Source organism: Onychostoma macrolepis, chromosome 05, assembly GCF_012432095.1.
Source record: "Onychostoma macrolepis isolate SWU-2019 chromosome 05, ASM1243209v1, whole genome shotgun sequence".
Lineage (NCBI taxonomy): Eukaryota > Metazoa > Chordata > Actinopteri > Cypriniformes > Cyprinidae > Onychostoma > Onychostoma macrolepis.
Window position 1 is genome coordinate 30783621 of NC_081159.1, and position 23976 is coordinate 30807596.

At 41.4% G+C, this 23976-nt stretch overlaps 1 protein-coding gene across 5 annotated transcripts in view; it reads right to left on the reverse strand.

The window, feature by feature from the left end:
- Positions 1-1703: 1703 nt before the first annotated feature.
- LOC131540594 (serine/threonine-protein kinase PAK 3-like) overlaps positions 1704-23976 on the reverse strand; it is a 411671-nt gene continuing 389398 nt past the window's right edge. For all 5 annotated transcript variants that reach the window (XM_058775623.1, XM_058775619.1, XM_058775620.1 and 2 more), the window contains 2 exons: positions 2148-2247; positions 1704-2006 (listed from right to left, as the gene is read on the reverse strand). In XM_058775623.1, coding sequence (XP_058631606.1) covers positions 1744-2006; positions 2148-2247 — 363 coding nt within the window. In that variant the 3' untranslated portion in view covers positions 1704-1743. The remainder of the gene's footprint in view (positions 2007-2147; positions 2248-23976) is intronic.

Sequence of the window (23976 nt, forward strand, 5' to 3'; positions counted from 1 at the left end):
AAATGTGGCATGTATAGTCTCAGAGAAATTCACTAAAATATAATGTCCTCATATGAGGATGCAGGGTCTTAGGAGGCAAAAAAAAAAAAAAGACTTACAGATCCCTGTTACGCTTGATCTTATTAATGTGTTCTCTAATGCTTCTGGTCTATCTCTGAATTTAGATAAATGTGAATTTCTTCCAATAAGGTCTTGTTCTGCCCCATTCGTATACAATATTCCTGTTAAGTCCAAAGTATGTGATGGAAACACAAGAGACATTACGTTAAAAAATCTGTTGTCTTAAACTGCTTCGAACAGGGGGGGTCTTAATTTTCTGGATTTCGCTTCTTTAAATAATACATTTAAGATAAATTGGTTGAGGCAATTTTTGAATGATTCTGAATCTGTATGGAACACTATTCCCAATTATATTTTTTCTAAAGTTGGTGGTCTCCCCTTTCTATTGGTATGTAACTATCATTTTTCTAAATTGCCCATAAAATTATCAAATGTCCATAAGCAGGTGCTTTTGGCCTGGCACTTAATTTACAAACACAATTTTATTCCCTCAGGTAATTTATTTGGAATAACCAATATATTCGATACAAAAATAACTTTTCTTTTGAGATTGGTTTAATAATAATATTCTTTTGGTTTCTCAACTAAATATGGTATATCTGTCACCCCTCGTGACTTTGCCATAGTGATGGATGTCATCCCCAGTGGAGTAATTGCTCTTTTAAAAACTTAGTTGACTGTTTACCTTCTTGTATTTCTTAGACACATCCCTGTGAAACAGCAATAGGGAAGATTTGCTTTTTGTCCAGTCCCTCTCTCAGAAATAGAAAGACATAATTACTATCCCTTCTGTAATATCTTATTGGAGTAATTCCTTTGAATGTATTCCTTGGAAGAAGGTGTGGTCCTTACCTAATATTAATATATATAAATGACTAATAAGGTTAAAGAGATATCTTTTAAGTTACTACACCGATTTTACCCTGTCAAACTTTATCTTAAAAAAAAAAATGTTTCCTGAGATGGATACCCTCTGCTCCTTTTGTAGAGTGGAAGATGAGTCTGTATCTCATCTTTTTTGTGTCCATCCTCTATTTTTTTGGTAAAGACCTGAAATGTTATTCTTCCAGCAATGTCAAAGCCTTAAAATCTTATACGCTGTGCTGTAAGTATATTTATGTTTTTTTTAATATAATGTGCTATTGACTAGGTGGGAGAGTGGGATTTAGCTTTTTTCTTTCTATTTTTTTTTCTTCTCAAATTTAATTTATTGTAATTCATGTATTACCCCTGGCTTAATGTTTTGTTTTTTTGGTTATTTTTCAAGATCTTTGTATATTGTTTATATCAAAACAATATCTAGTTTTGTTATTATAATCTGTTTTGAGCTGTAAATGTGTTTTTGTTTTCCCTTTATGTATGTTCAATGAAAAATAATAATAATTAAAGCACATATATTAAACCTGAATCGCATATATTTAATTGAGTCGTAGTGTTTGTTAATTCACAATACCATTATGCTTTATTACGATTTGTAAATGGGCTTAATATATCATGCAGCCTTGGAAAACAGTCTAATCATGTGTTTCATGGATTCTCGTCTGTGAAATGTGCCACATCTGGTATTTAGCTGATTACTTGACACGGGCAAAATGAAATCGAGGATTATTTAAAAACGAATACTCAAATAGAACCCTAATAGAAAGGCTAAGCAGCTTCAGTTTGTTTTAGGAATTACTGTATTTAGGATTGTTTTGATGAAAAAAAAAAAAAAAAAAAGAGTATGATCTTGCTATATAAAGGTCTTACCCTGAGTGGGTTCTCATTCAGGTATGGTGGCTCTCCCTCCACCATTTCAATAGCCATGATACCCAGGGACCAGATGTCTACTTTGGAACCATAGGCTTTCCGGGTTACAACCTCTGGGGCCATCCAGTAGGGTGTGCCCACCATGGTGCTACGCTTGTTCTGCTCAGGTGTGATCTGAGCACAGAACCCAAAATCCGCTTTAGAAAGAGAGAGAAGGTTAAGATCTTGGACTTTGATGTATACCAGAACCTTTCCAAAGAAATGTGAGTTGTGTTTGCAACACCAGTAATAAAAAAATAAAAAGGCAGTTTAATAGGTTTGGATTGTGTTTAACTTACTCAGTTTCACTGAACCGTCCATGCCCAGCAGAATGTTATCACTCTTGATATCTCTATGAATCACCTGATTAGAATGGAGGAAATCCAGAGCCTGTAGACACTGTGAAGTCACATCCAAAAAGAGTCAAGTCAGATCACATCGTCATAGTAACTCAGTATGTGTGTATATATTAAGGGTGTAACAATAAAAAGGGTGTAACTGTGCCATCATAAATTATGATACAAAAATGATGACGATATGCATTGAATGCTCAGAACACTGGAGTTTTGTTCTGCACGCTCGTCAATAAGAGATTGGCTTGTTGTGTTAGTGAGTGTTACCGGTATTACCTGGTGTTACCCAATGTTCGGCCATATACCAAATACATTACTTGCCCACTACAGTACTGACCCCACTGTCATTTTGACAAAGATATAGAAAAAAAAAATAGTTAAATTGTATTGTACAGACGTTTCAATTGTAGACTGAAAGCATCTGCTCTGCTCCATAAAGCACATGATGCAGAGCCACAGCACAGTGCAGCGGGAGTCAGATTTCACTGATCACGTTAAGAGAGAGTGAGAGAGGTGCTTTTAGTGTGAGCACTTCAGATGTATACAAGCATGAAGGTGTATGCAGCAAAAATGCCAAAGAAACATTGATGAACGGAGGATTAGGTTTTCAAGTGAAATGTAAAAGTAAAGTAAACCGCTTCTTAAACCAGAGGAGGTGAACATAATGGTTCCCTTTCGAGATTGGTTCTCTCGACATTGCATCATAGCTGATACTAAGGGGAAAACTCCCTTTCTCCTAGAATAATGAAGCCCTACTGAATGGCACAGTGCGCATCGTGCCAGACAATGACATTCAAGATCGTGAAAAAAGAGAGGGCATTCCCGCTATATAAAACGCCACTGACATTTTGGCAATGGTGAGTGTTAAATGAAGCTCCAGTCACAACCAGATTGCAGCGTGGTAAATAACATACAGTTTGTGAAGGAGAGTTTTGAAGCAGAACTGTAAACTACATCACCATAATCCAAAATTGGGAGCATTGTCATTTTAACCAGAAGCTGTTTTGAAGAATGTGTAAAAGAAGATTTGTTACAATAAAGAAAACCAATACAAGTTTTAACCTTTGTGAGCAGTATATTTATGTGAGTTTCAAATGACAGTTTGCTATTGAGCCAGATACCAAGATATTTGTAGCATTCTCAGAGCCATCCAATGAGAAAATTTTAGGTGGATACTCAACATGTGGTCGACTTCTGCTAAAAACCATACATTTTGTTTTATTTGTATTTAAAACTAAATGAAGACTAGAGAAAGCACATTGAATGCGAGTAAAACCAGAGGCGGACAAAGTACACAACTTCCTTACTTGAGTGAAAGTACAGATACCACTGGTCAAATACTACTCCACTACAAGTGAAAGTTGTAAAGACAGATTTTTACTTAAGTAAAAGTACGGAAGTACATGTTTTTAAAAGTACTTAAGTATCAAAAGTAAAAAGTAAATGCATTGTCGCATTGTTGTATACTTACAGTACCTTATGCCACTAATGCAACCTACTGAATACACTGATTAGCTTGTATTATCTTTGGAATTAAGAGGTTTTATGTTACAAAACCTATTGAAATGGAACAACTGAATGAAGATAATCATCTTTATTTTTTTTATTTAACACTCCTACAACTACATTGAACTCATTTTAATACTTGTTTAAAAGTTACAAAGTTCTTTTTCAAAGAGATATTGAAGTCTATGATATGGTTCATTTCAGGCAGGCAAAGCAAACACTGAAAAGAAAACAAATCTTTAGTCTTTTCAGAAAACTGGATCATACTCTCTCAGTATGGCCATGGGTGTGCAGCTTGCGCCAAAGAAGCGTCTTTTTGAATCTTGCCATCAACTGATCAGTGTTCATAAAATGCTCAGAAATCAGTGAACTTCACAACATGTGGCTGGTTGGGCATTGTTTGAATTTTATCCATTCCAATTCTGATTCTGCTTATTGATTTCAATTCTTATTGATTCCCAGTTTAGATTCTAAAGTTTTCATTTAGCCTACTTTTTGATCATTTGTTTGCAAAAAATATATTTATTTATGTGCAGTGTTTTGACAATAAAATAATGTTCAGATTTATATATATATATAAACTTAGGTCTACTGGTAAACTGCTGCTAAAAACTGGTCAGGCAAGTATATGAATTAAACATAAATTTAACTATAGTTACAATGAAACTAAATTTAAATCTGTGGTTACTGAAGTTTTACTACAAATAACATAATTACGGTTACTATAGTGAGATAATGGTAAATTTGTGGATACTGTGATTTTACTGCAAATACCATAGTTATGGTTACTATAGTAAAAACATGGTTAATTTTACAAAGGACTTTAATGAGTTAACACATGCCTTTTTAGAGCGCTTTTAGCTGTGCAGTAGCGCAGACGTTTACATTAGTTTAGTGGGGAAGATCTCGAGGTTGCCAGATTTGCGTAAAAAAATCTGCCAAATGTCAATTCAAAGCTAGGCGGAAAACTGCAGGCTTAGAAATACTGTAAGACTTGGCAACACAGGAAGGTCCTGGCAGATCGCAGGCCGGATTTTCGCAGAAAAAGGGTTCAGTGAATCTGAAAATGCACACACTGTAAAAACTGCTACATATAACGACTTTCTACTTGGGGACTTTTATAGAAATGTAGTTGAGTAAAAAGTACGATATTTGTCTTTCAAATGTAGTGAAGTTAAAGTCGCAAGTTTCCAGAGAAAATAATACTCAAGTAAAGTACAGATACTCAAAAAGTGTACTTAAGTACAATACTCAAGTAAATTTACTTCGTTACTGTCCACCTCTGAGTAAAACCGACCTGCAATAAAGATAATGCAGTTGTAAAAGAAGAACTAAATGTACAAATAGCAGTGTCATCGGCAGGGCTGGACTGGTAATCGGGCATACCGGGCATTTTCCTGGTGGGCCGACAGAATTATTTTTTTTTTTTTGCCAAGGACCATCACGCAGGGACTACGAGCAGCCAGTGGCCCATTGGTTTGTCTCCTGTATTGACAGCGTAAACCACCCAATCACAATGCGCTGTAGACGGAGCCATGAAGTGTTTTGCTCCGCCTATAAAGAATGCTTCACCCCAACTTATTCCTCGTCGGCTTTTCCCACGTTTTCACAGCAGCTTTATCAAGAACAGGCTTGCTCTGCGGTGAGTGATGAGGCGTAAAGAGCCAGGCAGGAGGAGAAGAGGAGAGCAGTTGAATCGGTAAAGTGCTTGATAGGGACTCGCAGCGAAGGCAGGCATCTATCCTGTGTGCGTGCGCCATTAGTGCAGAATACGCAAACACATAAAACGTAAATTCGTCCAAGTCATGTCAAGTGTGTTCATAGAGGTTTCCATGGGCCAGTGCGAATAAATCTAGATTTAAATTCGAAAAGACACGATATTGTCAGACCTGACGTTTTTTTTATTATCCAAAACGACTCGATGCAATGATACATATCTACACTACCAGTCAAAGTTATTGAACAGTAATATTTTGAATGTTTTTTTTTTTTTTTAAGAATTCTCTTCTGCTCACCAAGCATGCATTTATTTTATCTAAAATACAGCAAAAACAGTAATATTGTGAAATATTTTTACTATTTAAAATGACTGCTTTCTATTTGAATATTTTAAACAATGTAATTTATTCATGTGTTCAAAGCTGAATTTTCAGCATCATTACTTCAGTCTTCATTGTCGCATGATCTTCAGAAATCATTCTAATGCTGATTTGCTGCTCAAGAAATATTTATTATTATTAATGGATTATTTGATGAATAGAAATATCCAAAGATCAGCATTTATCTGAAATAAAAAAGCTTTTGTAACATTATACAATACACCATTCAAAAGATTGGAGTCAGTATAATTTTTACTTTGTTTTTTGGGAAAGAAATTATGGAAATTAATACTTTTATTTAGCAAGGATGCTTTAAATTGATCAAAAATGATGATAAAGACATTTATAATGTTACAAAATATTTCTATTTCAGATAAATGCTGTTCTTCTGAACTTTCTATTCATCAAAGAAACCTGAAAAAAATGATACTCAGCTGTTTTCAACAACAACAATAATAATAATAATAATCATAATAATAAATGTATTTTGATCAGCAAATCAGAATATTTGAATGATTTCTGAACGATCATGTGACTGGAGTAATGTTGCTGAAAATACAGCTTTGATCACAGGAATACATTACATTTTAAAATATATTCAAATAGAAAAGAGTTATTTTAAATAGTAAAATTATTTCACAATCTTACTGCTTTTGCTGTATTTTGGATCAAATAAATGCAGACTTGGTTAGCAGAAGAGACTTCTTTCAAAAAAAATAAAAAATAAAAATCTTACTGTTCAAAAACATTTGAATGGTAGTGTATATCATATACAGTGGGTACAGAAAGTATTCAGACCCCCCTTACATTTTTCACTCTTTGTTATATTGCAGCCATTTGCTAAAATCATTTAAGTTTATTTATTTTTTTCCTCATTAATGTACACACAGCACCCCATATTGACAGAAAAACACAGAATTGTTGACATTTTTGCAGATTTATTAAAAAAGAAAAACTGAAATATCACATGGTCCTAAGTATTCAGACCCTTTGCTCAGTATTTAGTAGAAGCACCCTTTTGATCTAATACAGCCATGAGTCTTTTTGGGAAAGATGCAACAAGTTTTTCACACCTGGATTTGGGGATCCTCTGCCATTCCTCCTTGCAGATCCTCTCCAGTTCTGTCAGGTTGGATGGTAAACGTTGGTGGACAGCCATTTTTAGGTCTCTCTAGAGGTGCTCAATTGGGTTTAAGTCAGGGCTCTGGCTGGGCCATTCAAGAACAGTCACGGAGTTGTTGTGAAGCCACTCCTTTGTTATTTTAGCTTTGTGCTTAGGGTCATTGTCTTGTTGGAAGGTAAACCTTCGGCCCAGTCTGAGGTCCTGAGCACTCTGGAGAAGGTTTTTGTCCAGGATATCCCTGTACTTGGCCGCATTCATCTTTCCCTCGATTGCAAACAGTCGTCCTGTCCCTGCAGCTGAAAAACACCCCCACAGCATGATGCTGCCACCACCATGCTTCACTGTTGGGACTGTATTGGACAGGTGATGAGCAGTGCCTGGTTTTCTCCACACATACCGCTTAGATTTAAGGCCAAAAAGTTCTATCTTGGTCTCATCAGACCAGAGAATCTTATTTCTCACCATCTTGGAGTCCTTCAGGTGTTTTTTAGCAAACTCCATGCGGGCTTTCATGTGTCTTGCACTGAGGAGAGGCTTCCGTCAGGCCACTCTGCCATAAAGCCCCGACTGGCGGAGGGCTGCAGTGATGGTTGACTTTCTACAACTTTCACCCATCTCCCGACTGCATCTCTGGAGCTCAGCCACAGTGATCTTTGGGTTCTTCTTTACCTCTCTCACCAAGGCTCTTCTCCCCTGATAGCTCAGTTTGGCCGGATGGCCAGCTCTAGGAAGGGTTCTGGTCGTCCCAAACGTCTTCCATTTAAGGATTATGGAGGCCACTGTGCTCTTAGGAACCTTAAGAAATTTTTTTGTAACCTTGGCCAGATCTGTGCCTTGCCACAATTCTGTCTCTGAGCTCTTCAGGCAGTTCCTTTGACCTCATGATTCTCATTTGCTCTGACATGCACTGTGAGCTGTAAGGTCTTATATAGACAGGTGTGTGGCTTTCCTAATCAAGTCCAATCAGTATAATCAAACACAGCTGGACTCAAATGAAGGTGTAGAACCATCTCAAGGATGATCAGAAGAAATGGACAGCACCTGAGTTAAACATATGAGTGTCACAGCAAAGGGTCTGAATACTTAGGACCATGTGATATTTCAGTTTTTCTTTTTTAATAAATCTGCAAAAATGTCAACAATTCTGTGTTTTTCTGTCAATATGGGGTGCTGTGTGTACATTAATGAGGAAAAAAAAATAACTTAAATGATTTTAGCAAATGGCTGCAATATAACAAAGAGTGAAACATTTAAGGGGGTCTGAATACTTTCCGTACCCACTGTATATACAGGTGCATCTCAATGAATTGGAATGTCGTGGAAAAGTTCATTTATTTCAGTAATTCAACTCAAATTGTGAAACTCGTGTATTAAATAAATTCAGTGCACACAGACTGAAGTAGTTTAAGTCTTTGGTTCTTTTAATTGTGATGATTTTGGCTCACATTTAACAAAAACCCACCAATTCACTATCTCAACTAATTAGAATACTTCATAAGACCAATAAAAAATAAAAAAAAAATAAAAAAAAAATTTTTAGTGAGTTGTTGGCCTTCTGGAAAGTATGTTCATTTACTGTATATGTACTCAATACTTGGTAGGGGCTTCTTTTGCTTTAATTACTGCCTCAATTCGGCGTGGCATGGAGGTGATCAGTTTGTGGCACTGCTGAGGTGGTATGGAAGCCCAGGTTTCTTTGACAGTGGCCTTCAGCTCATCTGCATTTTTTGGTCTCTTGTTTCTCATTTTCCTCTTGACAGTACCCCATTGATTCTCTATGGGATTCAGGTCTGGTGAGTTTGCTGGCCAGTCAAGCACACCAACATCATGGTCATTTAACCAACTTTTGGCATTTTTGGCAGTGTGGGCAGGTGCCAAATCCTGCTGGAAAATGAAATCAGCATCTTCAAAAAGCTGGTCAGCAGAAGGAAGCATGATGTGCTCTAAAATTTCTTGGTAAACGGGTGCAGTGACTTTGGTTTTCAAAAAACACAATGGAGCAACACCAGCAGATGACATTGCACCCCGAATCATCACAGACTGTGGAAACTTAACACTGGACTTCAAACAACTTGGACTATGAGCTTCTCCACTCTTCCTCCAGACTCTAGGACCTTGGTTTCCAAATGAAATACAAAACTTGCTCTCATCTGAAAAGAGGACTTTGGACCACTGGGCAACAGTCCAGTTCTTCTTCTCCTTAGCCCAGGTAAGAAGCCTCTGACGTTGTCTGTGGTTCAGGAGTGACTTAACAAGAGGAATACGACAACTGTAGCCAAATTCCTTGACATGTCTGTGTGTGGTGGCTCTTGATGCCTTGACCCCAGCCTCAGTCCATTCCTTGTGAAGTTCACCCAAATGCTTGAATCGATTTTGCTTGACAATCCTCATAAGGCTGCGTTTCTCTCAGTTGGTTATGCATCTTTTTCTTCCACACTTTTTCCTTCCTCTCAACTTTCTGTTAACATGCTTGGATACAGCACTCTGTGAACAGCCAACTTCTTTGGCAATGAATGTTTGTGGCTTACCCTCCTTGTGAAGGGTGTCAATGATTGTCTTCTGGACAACTGTCAGATCAGCAGTCATCCCCATGATTGTGTCGCCTAGTGAACCAAACTGAGAGACCATTTTGAAGGCTCAGGAAACCTTTGCATATTCTAATTTGTTGAGATAGTGAATTGGTGGGTTTTTGTTAAATGTGAGCCAAAATCATCACAATTAAAAGAACCAAAGACTTAAACTACTTCAGTCTGTGTGCATTGAATTTATTTAATACACGAGTTTCACAATTAGAGTTGAATTACTGAAATAAATGAACTTTCCACGACATTCTAATTCATTGAGATGCACCTATATACATATATATATCTATATATATCTATCTCTATATCTATCTATCTATCTATCTATCTATATATATATATATATATACATCTATCTCTATCTATCTATACACACACACACACACATATATATATATATATATATATATATATATGTATGGTGGTGGGCCACCAGGACCATAAAATGCCAGGGCCGATTTTTTGTCCCAGTCCAGGCCTGGTCTCTTGTATCTACTGAAATGAGACCCAGACAGCAAGCAGTGTCGGCCCAGATCCGGCCCACAACTGGCCTGCATGGATTTCAAATAAGCCAGGTACATGTGGACCAGCCATCTTGCCAGCTCATCCAGGAACACACCACGACTGTAAGACTGATAATGAATGTAATTTGATACTTACAACTGATCACACCTAAACGCTTCAGAGCCAGTTGTTCATTCGGTGTTTACAGTCAGCATTTAAAATCAAGTTTTCAGTTCAGTCTTACAGTGTTTCAGCTAGTCTTTAAGTGTGTCCCTTGCTTTAGTGCACTATTTATGATTTGTGATACTTCCCAAATCAGATCATTACTAGACTATATTACTAACTCGGGATCATATTTCAGTAACTATACAAGCATGTTTTGTGGAAGCATGGATGCATGATTTGTTTCATATTTTGTTGAACTAATAGTTATTTTCACCTGTTAGGTTGTTAGCAACTGATTGCAATTACATATTTGTTCTCTGTGTTTCAGGATGTGTCAAGTCTTTCCAAGGGGACAAAGAAATCGAATTTAAGAATCGAAAAGGAGTCACCAAAACAACACCAGAAGCAGAATGTATCTGTTGAATTGAAATGTTTGTGCCAATACCAAACTGAATTGAAGGAAATAAAAGATTACATTCTACATGTGTGTGATATTACTGACCAATATTAGAGAACTTTTAGATAACAGTTAACACACTAAACTAATAGAATGAGTTTAACACAATGATATGGCAGTGGTCTCACATGGTGAGCTCACATTATGGGCACACAGTGAGTGAGCAGTGACCTCACACTGACCATAATATGAGCACACAGTGAGTGTGTTGTGACCTCACAATGACCACAGTATGAGCGCACAGTGAGTGTGCAGTGACCTCATATTTTCACCATAGTATGAGCACACAGTAAATGTGCAGTGACCTCATATTTTGATCATAGTATGAGCACACAGTGAGTGTGCTGTGTGGTTACACTTTTAGGTCACTGTGACCCACACATCATGAGAATCATGTGAGCTCATGGTGACATCATTGTGAGATCAAATTGTTGACTGGGTAACAGATGCCAAGTTGACAGGAGAACAACTATTCTCATAGGCACAGCCAACATTGACAAAATGTCTGTTGAATTGATCCACCATTTTGGATTTGTCTGTAGTAATAACACCATCATATTTAATTGCAGTAGGCAAACGGGAAGAAACGTTTCCCATTGTTTTGATAGAATTCCAAAATATTCGAGGATCAGGATCATTAACAGTCAAATAGTGTTTGAAATAACTTGATTTTGCCTGTCTAATAGAATGAGTACATTTATTTCTTATAGCCCTATATGACTGCCAGTCAGATATATTATTAGAGCTCTTTGCTCTGTGCCATAGAGTGTGTTTTTGGTGAATAAGCTCAGACAAATCTGGACAATTTTTTTTTACTCTAATCTTTGTAAGAGGGGCATGTTTGTTCAAAACAGTTCTGAACAAGAATTTAAAATATGCCCAAGTCTCTTCGACTTCAGGAATAAGCCCAATTCTGTACCAGTCCATATCAGCCAGGTAATACAAGAAAGCCTAATGTTATCCAAGCAATGCAAGTAGACATTGAAAAACTAAAGGTGGATTTATTGGCCCTTAGCACAAAGGTACAGGTTGGGGAACATGATTTTAAGCAATCAGTTGAAAGTGCTGTAAATCGAGAGGCCAATTTCAGGCAGGCAGTGGACGCTGGCTTGGCAGAGTTGAAGGAATACTTCCAGAAAAGTCTGGAGAAACTGGAGAAGGCTGTGACAGATTGTTTCCTGAGGAGATAAGCAAAATGGGAGAGTCAGCTGAAAAAGTTGACACAAGTATCCCTTCATTGTCCCGCCTGCAATCATATACTCCAGCTACTTCTTTTTCTTCATTTACTGCCCCTAGCACCCCGATTCCTGCTGCCAGGACTAAAGTGCTGCCAAATAAACCCACTAACGTTACGTATGATGCCTCCTTTGTCCACAATCCACTAACAATGTACTCAATCCTCCAGCTGTTCAATCCGCTACGTCCTTCTGTGCGTAGCCTCCCATCCGACTGGAATTTCCCACCTTTGGAAATGTGTGTGAGACGGTGGATGTGCTCATGTTCATCGAACAGTGTGAGTAATACCTGGAAATCAGGCCACTGCCCAGTGCAGAGCTTGTGGGAACCCTTAGCACAGTGTTGCGGGGTCCCGCTCTGAGCTGGTGGAAGGCTGAAAAGAGGAAGATAACTGATTGGCAGTCTTTCAAGAAGGCATTTATGGCTGCTTTTTTTACCAGAGGATTACCTCACTGAGGTCGAAGACAAGTTGAGGTCGATGGTACAGCAGCCAAAACAGCGCCTGAGAGACTTTGCCTACGACTATCGGGCCCTCTGCCTAAAGTGGAAACCTGATATTTCCGAGGATGAGATGGTGAGTCAACCCCAGGGTGGCAGGCTGCCTAAGAGGGATGGTAAGAATGGTGGAACAGTTGGTGAAAGTGGGTTCAGTGGTGGAGAAGGACTGTATGGGGGCAAAGGATTATTGGCAGATGGTTGGCAGTCACAATGCAAAGGCGGATAACAAAACACCTGAAAGAAATAGCACTAAACACCTGGCTTGATTATCTATAGCTCAACCACACGCAGCGACATTCCTCCTCTTGATTCCGGTAGTGGTGCAAGGCAGAGAGATGGAGGCGGTGGTCGACACAGGAAGTACCTTCACACTAATGCAGGAGACTGTGTGGAGACAGTTAGGAGGTGAAGCCACAACAAGAATGTCTAACCCTCCCCAAAAGTTCATCATGGCAGATGGAAAAGTTCACCAAGCTATAGACCAGAAGTACATTAGTTATAAGTGGCACAATAAGGCATGCAAGTTAATAAGGGTTGGAGATAAACTCGGCAGGGCTGTGGCCCTCCAGGAACTGAGTTTGACACCCCCGGTCTAGAGGCTGAAAATCCAAGGCGACGCTTCCCTAGAAACCTTGCTGGACGACAGCGCTCATCACGGAGAAGGCTAGGTGCTCTAGGTGTTCCAAGCAAAGCTGTTTAAGTCACTGAATGAGAACCACCCAGATCCAGAAACATTTAGAGAGCTTCGGAGCTCCACTGACCTGGCTCTTCGATCTATGAAGAAAACCGCTCAGTCCATTGGCCGCAGTATGGTAAGTTTGGTGGTGCTTACCCATCATTTGTGGCTTACACTGATGTAGATGAGAGCCCACACACACTCACACAGCACCCTGCTCCAAGGCAGCGAGCTGGTTCATGTAACATAGGTGAACGATCTGAAATGTTTGTGCGACACAAACGACTCCTTGCTACAGAGCGACAAGCAGTTTCATACAAAGATATGCCAGACCACTCAGAAAAGCCGCTGTCACAAAGTGGCGGATTGCCCTGTATGCAGCCCAGAATTATTCAACCTCTGTCAAACTATGCACCTGCCTGGCGAGTCGTTCCGGGCATTTCAGAATCGGTAATGAGAACTGTGTTAAGTGACTACACTATGCAGTTTTAATCACAGACCACCAGAATGATCACTATAAAACAAATCCTCGAGCACGCTCGGCCTGGGGATTATTTAGTTTCAGTAGACCTGCGAGACACCTGCTTTCACATTCAGATAGCCCCGCATCACAGGCGCTGCACTGTCCCCTCTGAATTCGAGCGGAATGCATATCCTGAACTGATCTGGATGACTGGTTAATTCTAGTACATTCCGAGAATGTGTTAAACAGTCACAAATCAAAGCTCCTTCACCACTTGCAGTGTCTAGGTCTTTTTGTCAATGTGCAGAAGAGCATGTTGCAACCCAGTCAGACCATTTCATTCTTAGGAATAGAGATGGATTCACTGTCCATGCAAGCCCACCTCTCTTGACAGCACAGCTATAATCGGTTCTCTCAGCATGTTCAAGCTGAGGAGATCACCACCCCTGAAGTGTTTCCAGAAGACAGTGGGGTCAACGGCAGCCACATCAACAGTATGCCATTTAGGGCTGCTGCACATGCGCCCTCTTCAACTCTGGTTGAAAGCTTGCATTCCACGCCAGGCGCGGCAGAGTGACAAACTGTGCATCAAAGTGATCCACAGCTACAAGGACGAGCTGAAACCTTAGTTCAGTGACAGAATGTACAGCCAGGGAGGGATAGTGGGGCAAGTTGTTAGGAGGAATGCTGTTACTATGGATGCATCAAGCATGGGCTGGTGTGCCCTATGCAATGGCTGACTGGCTTCTGGCAAAGTTCACCAGACATGTGGCACACAAACTGTCTAGAATTGAAAGCAGTTCAGCCTGGGCTAGAATGTTTCTTTCCACATATACGCCATCATGTGTATGTCCTTGTTCAAGCAGACAATACAGCAGTGGTAGTTTACATAAATCACAAACTGGCGGCTTACATAAATCACATAAATCACAAATCAGCTGTTTTAAGCTGTCAGAACAACTGTTCCGTGTGCTTTGTCGGCCGTTCTAAATGACTGCCAATCTCTAACAAAGACTGTCTCATTGGACTGTGGATGCGATAGCCCTGTCTTACATATCACATGGCTATGAATGGCCGAGCAGGCTGCAAGCTCATTCTACCAGAGGCATGATATCCTTGTGGTCATGGACGAGAAGAATGTCTATTCAAGACATTTGTCTGACAGCTGGCTGGTCATTGCCTAATACCTTCACCAGATTTTATAATCTGGATGTTCCCTTGTTTGCACTGTTTGTATTGTCTGTGCAAACACAGAGTAGTACATCTGAATCAGAAGCCCAGCCTTCCTCTTAGTTACAACAACTGACTGGATTGCTGAGTGGTTTCCACATGGTCGTATAGACCTGTGAGTGATGGTGCCGGCAAAGTCACAACCAATTTTTCCTTATTTTCTTTATTTAATGACCGCGACTCAGAGGTTCATGAATTTGCTGCTATGCCTGTAATACCAGTGTGTTCTATCATTATCTCTTGTACTTGTGTACTTTGCCTGCTTATACATGTAAATGATTCTGATGAATTGTTTTCTTCATTGATTTAACTCATGATAAGTTTAAGCGTGGCCGCTGCTGTCATCATTATGAACAAAGGTGCTGGTTCACGCCATGAGAATGACTACAGTCACTAAGCATTCCTGATCTTTCCCCGTGCACACATCCGCTTCTAGTCTGTGAGAGGTGGAGGTGTTCTCGTGACCTTATTCCCACCCTTTTGCCCATCCTCAATCAGTTGTGGTTTGGAGGGACAGTAAAATGCCATGCAGACTTATGTTCACTGCTTGGCATGTATGGTTTTTGCCATGTTATATTGACATGCATTTATTATCACATTACTAAGCTTGTCAAGAGCTGTTTTAACATTTATTGACCGATGCTCTGCCTCAACTGTGCGTACTTCACTAGTAACACAGTGTGGAGTTATATTGTCCCCTTAGTGTCAGCTATGATGCAATGTTGAGAAAACAATCTCGAAAAGGGAATGTCTCTGGTTACTCAACTTAACCCTGGTTCTCTGAGAGAAGGGAACAAGCCATTGTATGAGTTGCCGTGTTACATTACACTCAGCTTCTGGGTGCACCTATGGCTCTCTCAGTCAAAAGATTCTGATGCAATGATGTCAATAAGGATTTATACAGTGGGAATACCCACCCTTTTTCACGCACTTGAACATCATTAGCAGGTGTGATGCGCACATCGCCATTCAATAGGGCTTCAGTATTCTAAGAGGAAAGGAGTTTCCCCCTTAAGCCCAAAATATACTTTGGTTTTATGCGTACTTAAGGGTCAGCGTGCAGTGCACGTGATACAAATTTCATCACTAGAACAGTACGTTCACCATCTGATTTTTGCAAACGTACTATGTACGCGCAGTTTGCACATTGACTTGATTTCGCTAACCCTAAACCTACCCTAACAATCTACTCTGAGAGTTAGTAGACATGTAGTTGCAAATTAATGATAATTAGTTGACATTTAGTTACAAAGTTACTTATAGTTACTAGAATGTCTAAAATGGACTATCAAAATAAAGTGTAACCCAGTAGAATACAATTCTTCAGAAATGGGTTATCTTAATGTATTTGTTTTTATTTAGTCCTAATCCAGAGCTAAAATATGAATTAAATATACATCTCCGTATATTGATGTATAAAGAGGTGTGTTCCTTTAAGAGCGTCGTCCAAGGTCAAGGTTGATTGAAATGTACATGTGTATAACGTGGCATTAACCAGCAAGTTAGGTGTTTCATTATTTTATTGGTTTATGTGAATTAAGTTCCGCCCTCACAGGTGTTTTGTGTAACGTGAGTGGTTGTTTTTGGGAGAGGGGGGAAGTTGTGAAGAAGTGCGGAGTTCAGTTGAGAGATAGCAGTGTGAGAGAGCGTATTGTTTGCGATAAGAGAGTGAATATATTTACAAGTTTAAAAATCTTGAACTTAATGTAGATCGTGTGTGAAACACTGACGTATTCATTTGTTTATTTGTTGAGATCGCCGCGTAGTGTTTTATGGCCATCCGGTGCGGTTAATCTGCCGTTCAGGCGCGAATACCGGCTGTGTGAGTATCACTGCGCAATTCTGCGCATCTGAACTGATAAGTTAACGCAACAGAAAAAAAAAGCAAGACTAAAGACCGTTACCGCAGTTGTTTTCCTCCACAACGAGGGAGTACATTTGAGTACCAGATAGCGCCCCAAATACCCGCGTTATTTGGGGTTCCTCTGGCGACGCGGGAGGTGCGTTTCGTCGGCTGACGAGGGAGGGAGAGATCAAGGAGCTGCGCCAGGCCTGCGCGAGGCCTGCTACAGGATTCCGGATTGCGGGAGTGTTCACGTGATATTGAGATATCATTGTTTGATTTATTTTGAGCTCAGGAGAGTGAAGAGGCCATTTTCTGTTTCCCGGCCACTACGAACACGAGCAATATTTCACATTCTGAAATCCCTTTATTTTATCTATTTACATTTCTATAATTCTATTCTAATTAAATACTCTACTTTTTTCATATTTTTACCAGTGTTTTATTCTTTCTAAAGTGTTTATGTTGACTTGATTAGTTAAGGTGTGTATAGATTTAATTCTGCGTAGCTTTCTAAAAGAAAATTATTCATTTAGTGACACCAGAGGGGCCTAACTTCAACATCTGTAGGCATTTTATTAATGAATCTGGAGCACTTTCCTACTTAATTAAAATAAAGACAGGTAGGGGGGCGCTACATAAATTGGGGGCTCGTCCGGGATCTCCCTCTGGCCAGTCACAAATTAGTTGAAAGAAGAAAAAGAAGAATTAAGCTCAACACCTACCCTGTAATTGCATTATAAGTAACTGAAAAGTGCATCAAGTGTTATCATGGCTCTAACAAAAGACCCCGGCCTCCAAGCAGAGTTGGCCAACTGGTGCAAAGATGCTAACATTGATGAGACCCATGCTTTAATGCTGTTAAGCGTGCCCGTTCACACAGAAGTGGCTGAAATTGAAGAGGCGATGGCCGCAGTAAAAGCTCTAGGAAGAGTTCGTGTAAGAGACACAAGAGAAGGACCTACTTCACATTCGCTGCTGGTGTTGTGTGAGTGCAGACAAACCATTGACCCACAGAGCATGCCTCCTGAAGTGTCAAGGGGAGAAAGGAAAGAGCCATGGTCAGTCATAGTAATCCAGACCAAGGAATCTGCACCTGACCCAGTTTCTGCAGGTTTTACAGAAAAGTTTGCAAAGTTCTTGATGGAAGAAGGAAAGTCTCTAAGTGAGGTACAAGCTTTGATTTCTCCCCACAGTGCCACAGACAGTTCCCCTGAGTCAATTATACGCGCCATGGGTGAGGTCCTGGAAAAGACTGTAAAGCACCCGAGTGACGGCAACACATTCCGACGCCTGCGCACATTTTCAGCCGTAGATCCAACCCCCATGGGCAAGGAGAATATGGAAAATTGGATTGACCAAGCTAGGCTGATGATAACTGAGAGTGACTGTTCTGAAAAAGAAAAACGACGCAGGATTGTGGAAAGCCTTAAGGGACCTGCATTGGATATTGTAAGAGCTGTCAGATTCTCAGATCCTGAAGCGAGTGCTTTGCAATACTTGGAAGCGTTGGAGAGCACATTTGGATCATCTGAGTCTGGTGAGGATTTATACTTCAAGTTTCGTCTTATGCGCCAGTGCACAGGGGAGGCTTTGTCTGAATTCCTGAGAAGGATGGAGAAGACCCTCAGCAAAGTAGTGGAAAGAGATGGACTAACCCTCCGTCTGGTTGATAGTACGAGTGGAACAGCTGATTAGAGGGGCTGTGAATTCTGACATGATGTTGCTCCAACTTAGGCTGAGAGAAAGAAAAAAATCACCCACCTTCTTTTCTGGGTCTATTGAAAGAAATACGTGAGGCGGAGGAGAGTGAAGCTGCTCACCACAGAATGTATCACAGCTAAGGCCATACAATTCATGAAGAGGAAAGAGTCAGCACGTCTGTTATCCAGGAACTCAAGGCCGAGCTTCAAGAATTGAGAACCCAAATAAGGGGAGTTGAGCCACAAGCCATGTCTACTTCCTCATTAGTGATTAAAACTAAAGAAAAACCTTTCCAGAAGAATGAGAAAACTGATGATTCAGAGGTTCAAGAGTTAAAGAAACAGGTCCAACACTTACAGCAGCAGTTGGCAGTTCTGAGTGTCAGTTCTACTCAATACCCGCCTCATGTTCCAGACCAGCGGCCAAAACCATCCCCGTCTGTGTCCACGTCGTTAAGATACCAGTCCACCCGACCAAGAGATGACTACTTCTGCTACAAGTGTGGAGAAGATGGCCATATTGCCACAAAGTGTCAAGCTCCACCCAATTCTGATCAAGTGATTCAAAAGCTGATTCGTTCGTTACGGCAGGCAAAGGGTGGAAAGCCCGAGACGGCTGACAATAGAACTGCTCCAAACCAAGCATGTTTCTCCAAAAAGAGCCAGACAGCCATCCATGAATCCAGCCGTCTTCCTAAAGGACTAGTAGGACCGGCATCAACTGTAGAAGTGAAGCTTAATGGCAGTGTATGTCATGCACTGTTAGACAGCGGATCACAAGTGACGATTGTGTTCGAAAGCTGGTATTCCACGAACCTGCCTGATGTGCCAATTCACCCTTTGACTGGATTATCCATATGGGGCCTCAGTTCTTCCAGTTACCCTTATAAGGGCTATATCATAGTGGATGTCACCTTTCCCGCCTCTGTCACTGGTGTGGAGGAGCCGTTGTCCATCCTGGCTCTCGTATGTCCTGAACCCCAGGGTCCTTCCCAGTTGCCAGTCATTATTGGTACCAATGCCAGTTTCTTCAAACGCCTTGCTGCTCTTAGCCATGATACAGAAGGAACCAGTGTTGCTCGTGCGTTGAGAATCCAGACTCGACACCCTGCCATCCATCAGCAGCAAAAGACTGAAACACTCCTGATAAACCTGAAGGAAAAGTCCGATGGATAGGACCTGGTGATTGCATAGTTCCACCACGGGGAGAAGTGTGTGCTGTCTGCAAACTAGAGACTGACATGCCTTTGCGGAAAGAGATCTTTGTGGTAGACACCCCAGAGGAGGATCGTCTTCCGGCTGGAACGTTCATAACCCCAGTTGTACTCCCATCCTCAGCAGTAGAAGGACAAAATATACAAGTGTTGGTCCATAATGAAACATCAAAAAATATTTCCATTCCTGCTGGAACCGTAATTGCCAATGTGTATCCAACTGACACACTCACTGTATCGTCTGGAGAACAGAGCTCCCAAGCAATAGACCCGAGTTTGTTTAATTTTGGTGAGTCGTCCATTCCTGAGGCCTGGGAACGGAGGCTACGTCAAAATTTGTCAACCAGAGGTGATGTGTTTTCTGTCGAGGAATGGGATGTTGGATTAGCTCGTGGGGTTGAGCATCCCATCAGACTAAAAGACACCAAACCATTCAGAGAACGCTCCAGACGCATCGCTCCTGCAGACATTGAGGATGTACGACGTCACATCAAAGACCTGTTGACAGCGGGAATAATTAAGGAGTCAAGGAGTCCGTATGCATCGCCCATTGTAGTAGCACGGAAGAAGAGTGGGGCAATCAGAATGTGCATCGATTATCGAACGCTAAATGCTCGTACCCTCCCTGATCAGTACACCACTCCCAGGATCGACGATGCCCTGGACAGTTTGGCTGGTAGTAGATGGTTCTCCGTACTGGACCTCCGCAGTGGATACTATCAAATAGCCATGGCGGAGGAAGATAAAGAGAAGACAGCGTTTATCTGTCCCCTGGGATTCTTCCAGTTCGAACGTATGCCTCAAGGAATTACTGGAGCTCCAGCCACATTCCAGCGGCTAATGGAGAAAGCGGTAGGCGACATGCATCTGCTCCAAGTTATAGTGTACCTTGATGACATCATTGTGTTCGGACGCACTCTTGAAGAGCATGAAGAGAGGCTGTTAAAAGTCCTGGACCGTCTGAGAGAGTGTGGCCTGAAAGTGTCAATTGACAAGTGCCAGTTTTGCCAGCCTCAAGTACGGTATGTGGGGCACATTGTGTCAGCTGCTGGCGTATCACCAGACCCAGCCAAGATTGAAGCAGTAACGCTGGAAAAAGCCCACCGACCTAAAGACATTGAGGTCGTTCTTGGGGTTTTGTGGATTTTACCGGCGTTTCATAAAGGATTACTCCGCCATTGTGAGGCCTTTGACAGAGCTCACCAAAGGTTACCCACCCACATCTGGGCAGAACAGAAAGCCAATAGATGGCCAGAAGTACTACAGAGTATCTGAGAAATTTGGAGAGCGTTGGGACGACACATGTACAACAGCTTTCCATAAAATCATTTACTGTCTCACACATGCCCCCGTACTTGCTTTTGCTGATACTGCCAGATCATATGTACTGCATGTAGATGCCAGTCTGAGCGGACTGGGTGCCGTGTTGAATCAGGAGCATTCTGGAGGACTGAGGCCCGTAGCCTACGCAAGTCGGAAACTAAGTGCATCCGAGCAACGTTACCCCATTCATCAGCTAGAGTTCTTGGCGCTCAAGTGGGCGGTTGTGGATAAGTTTCACGACTATCTATATGGAGCACAGTTTGTGGTAAAGCCGATAACAATCCACTTACCTATGTGCTGTCAAGTGCCAAGCTGAGTGCGACGGGTCATCGGTGGTTAGCTGCATTAGTGGTTACTGAATGTGAAGGTTCATCATCCAGACTGGTGGATCACTTAGGTCTGTCACCTCAGAGTATTCCCGATGCATTCTCTTGTCCCACAGCATTGGGTCTTGGTAAAATGGAACAGCTGACTAATGCAGAGTTGAAGAAGGCTCAAGAGGAGGACCCTGTAGTTGGTGTAGTAAAGCGAGAAGTGGAGTCCGGAAACATACTTACGGCTGCTAGGAGTTCCGATGCTACCATTGCTCTGTTACAGCGACAGGGACACAAGTTAAACATAAAGAGTAAACTTCTGTACCGAGTCACCAAAAGTTTGTGTGGTAGAGAAAAGACACAACTCGTCTTACCTGAGAGGTACTGGTCCCAAGTACTGCAATCCTTGCACGATGACTCAGGTCATTTGGGAGTAGAGAAAACTACTGAACTCTTGAAAGATCGTTTCTATTGGCCGAGAATGTCCGCATACATAGAGCAGTATGTTAAGGATTGTGGCCGTTGTGTAACGAGAAAGACATTACCCAAGAGGGTTGCACCTTTGAACCACATAACCAGCAGTGGGCCGTTCGACTTAGTGTGCATTGACTTCTTGTCCATTCAGCCTGACTCAAAAGGCATTGGAAATGTTCTCATCGTAACAGACCATTTCACACGCTATGCTCAAGCGTTCACCACCAAGGACCAGAAAGCTCTAACTGTGGCCAAGATACTGTGTGACAAATTCTTCATTCACTATGGCTTACCCTCCGCATCCATTCAGATCAGGGTCGAGATTTTGAGAGTGGTCTCATAAAGAGCTACTAAACATGCTGGGAATCAGAAAATCCAGAACATCTCCCTATCATCCACAAGGAGACCCACAGCCAGAAAGGTTCAACAGAACACTTCTTTCCATGCTTGGTACGCTGAATCCTACAGAGAAAACCAGATGGAGTCAACACATTAACAGATTGGTACATGCTTACAACTGTACTAAGAACGAAGCAACCGGGTTTTCACCATATTATCTTCTGTTCGGAAGAGGCTCGTCTGCCGGTGGATGTGTGTTTCGGGACTTCGCCTGATGGAAAGGGAGCCGGTAGCCATCGACAGTATGTGGAAAGAATGAAATCAGAGTTACAGAGAGCATATCAGTTAGCCACTGAAACTGCCCAGAAAAGTCAACAGAGGAACAAACGATTGTATGACAAGCGAGTGAAACACCAGAGTCTAACTGTGGGAGATCGTGTGCTGATAAGAAATCTGGCCTTGACTGGAAAGAACAAACTGGGGACAAGTGGAATTCTGTTCCTTACCTGGTGGTGGAAAAGCTAAAGAACTTACCAGTGTATCGCCTGAAACCCGAATCTGGTAAGGGAAGTGTAAGAACATTACATCGAGACCATCTCTTACCAGTTGGGGACCATGTGAGGTTGGCAGATCCTGGAGAACCAACTAAAGTTTCTGTCCCGCCAGAGACGAGGACAAGATCGATGGAGAGAAAACAGAGAAGAGGATTAGGAGAAACGAATGTGGCCCTGACAGAGAGTGAATTGAGGAACCACTCTGAAAGTGAAGAGGATGACCTGTGGTACTACTACTCGGACAGGGTGGAGAGACAGCACAGGCCAGAGTGTGTTACAGGCGGAATCTACAGTGGAGGAGGAAACTGTTAGCCTTGGAGGTGAATTGGATGGACCCCTTGCCGAAATGGCAGAGCCGATGATCACTGAAGAAGGCCCTAGAGGGCTCTCAGATCAGAGTTCAGATGAAATGGGAGATCCTGGTTTAGAAGGGGGAGAGCCTAAAATAGTTAATGCTACTAAAGAGGTAGTGGAGACTGTTCATTCCCGTCCTAAAAGAGACATAAGACCAGTAGTCAGGTTGAGCTATGATAATCTGGGCCAGCCCACTAACCGACCCTTAACTTTGGTTCATAGAGGGATGGTCATAAATGTAGAGGGTGGGGAAGAGTCAGAACAGAAACCCTGTAACACCATGTGGTGTCACCCTATGGCACAGTGTGTTCATTGTAACCAAGTAAGCTCTTATACTGAGCCGAAAGTTACCATTAAAGTGTTGAGAAGTAATCTCATGGGGTCATGAGCCGTTTAGAAGGGGGAGCATGTAACCCAGTAGAATACAATTCTTCAGAAATGGGTTATCTTAATGTATTTGTTTTTATTTAGTCCTAATCCAGAGCTAAAATATGAATTAAATATACATCTCCGTATATTGATGTATAAAGAGGTGTGTTCCTTTAAGAGCGTCGTCCAAGGTCAAGGTTGATTGAAATGTACATGTGTATAACGTGGCATTAACCAGCAAGTTAGGTGTTTCATTATTTTATTGGTTTATGTGAATTAAGTTCCGCCCTCACAGGTGTTTTGTGTAACGTGAGTGGTTGTTTTTGGGAGAGGGGGGAAGTTGTGAAGAAGTGCGGGAGTTCAGTTGAGAGATAGCAGTGTGAGAGAGACGTATTGTTTGCGATAAGAGAGTGAATATATTTACAAGTTTAAAAATCTTGAACTTAATGTAGATCGTGTGTGAAACACTGACGTATTCATTTGTTTATTTGTTGAGATCGCCGCGTAGTGTTTTATGGCCATCCGGTGCGGTTAATCTGCCGTTCAGGCGCGAATACCGGCTGTGTGAGTATCACTGCGCAATTCTGCGCATCTGAACTGATAAGTTAACGCAACAGAAAAAAAAAGCAAGACTAAAGACAGTTACCGCAGTTGTTTTCCTCCACAACGAGGGAGTACATTTGAGTACCAGATAGCGCCCCAAATACCCGCGTTATTTGGGGTTCCTCTGGCGACGCGGGAGGTGCGTT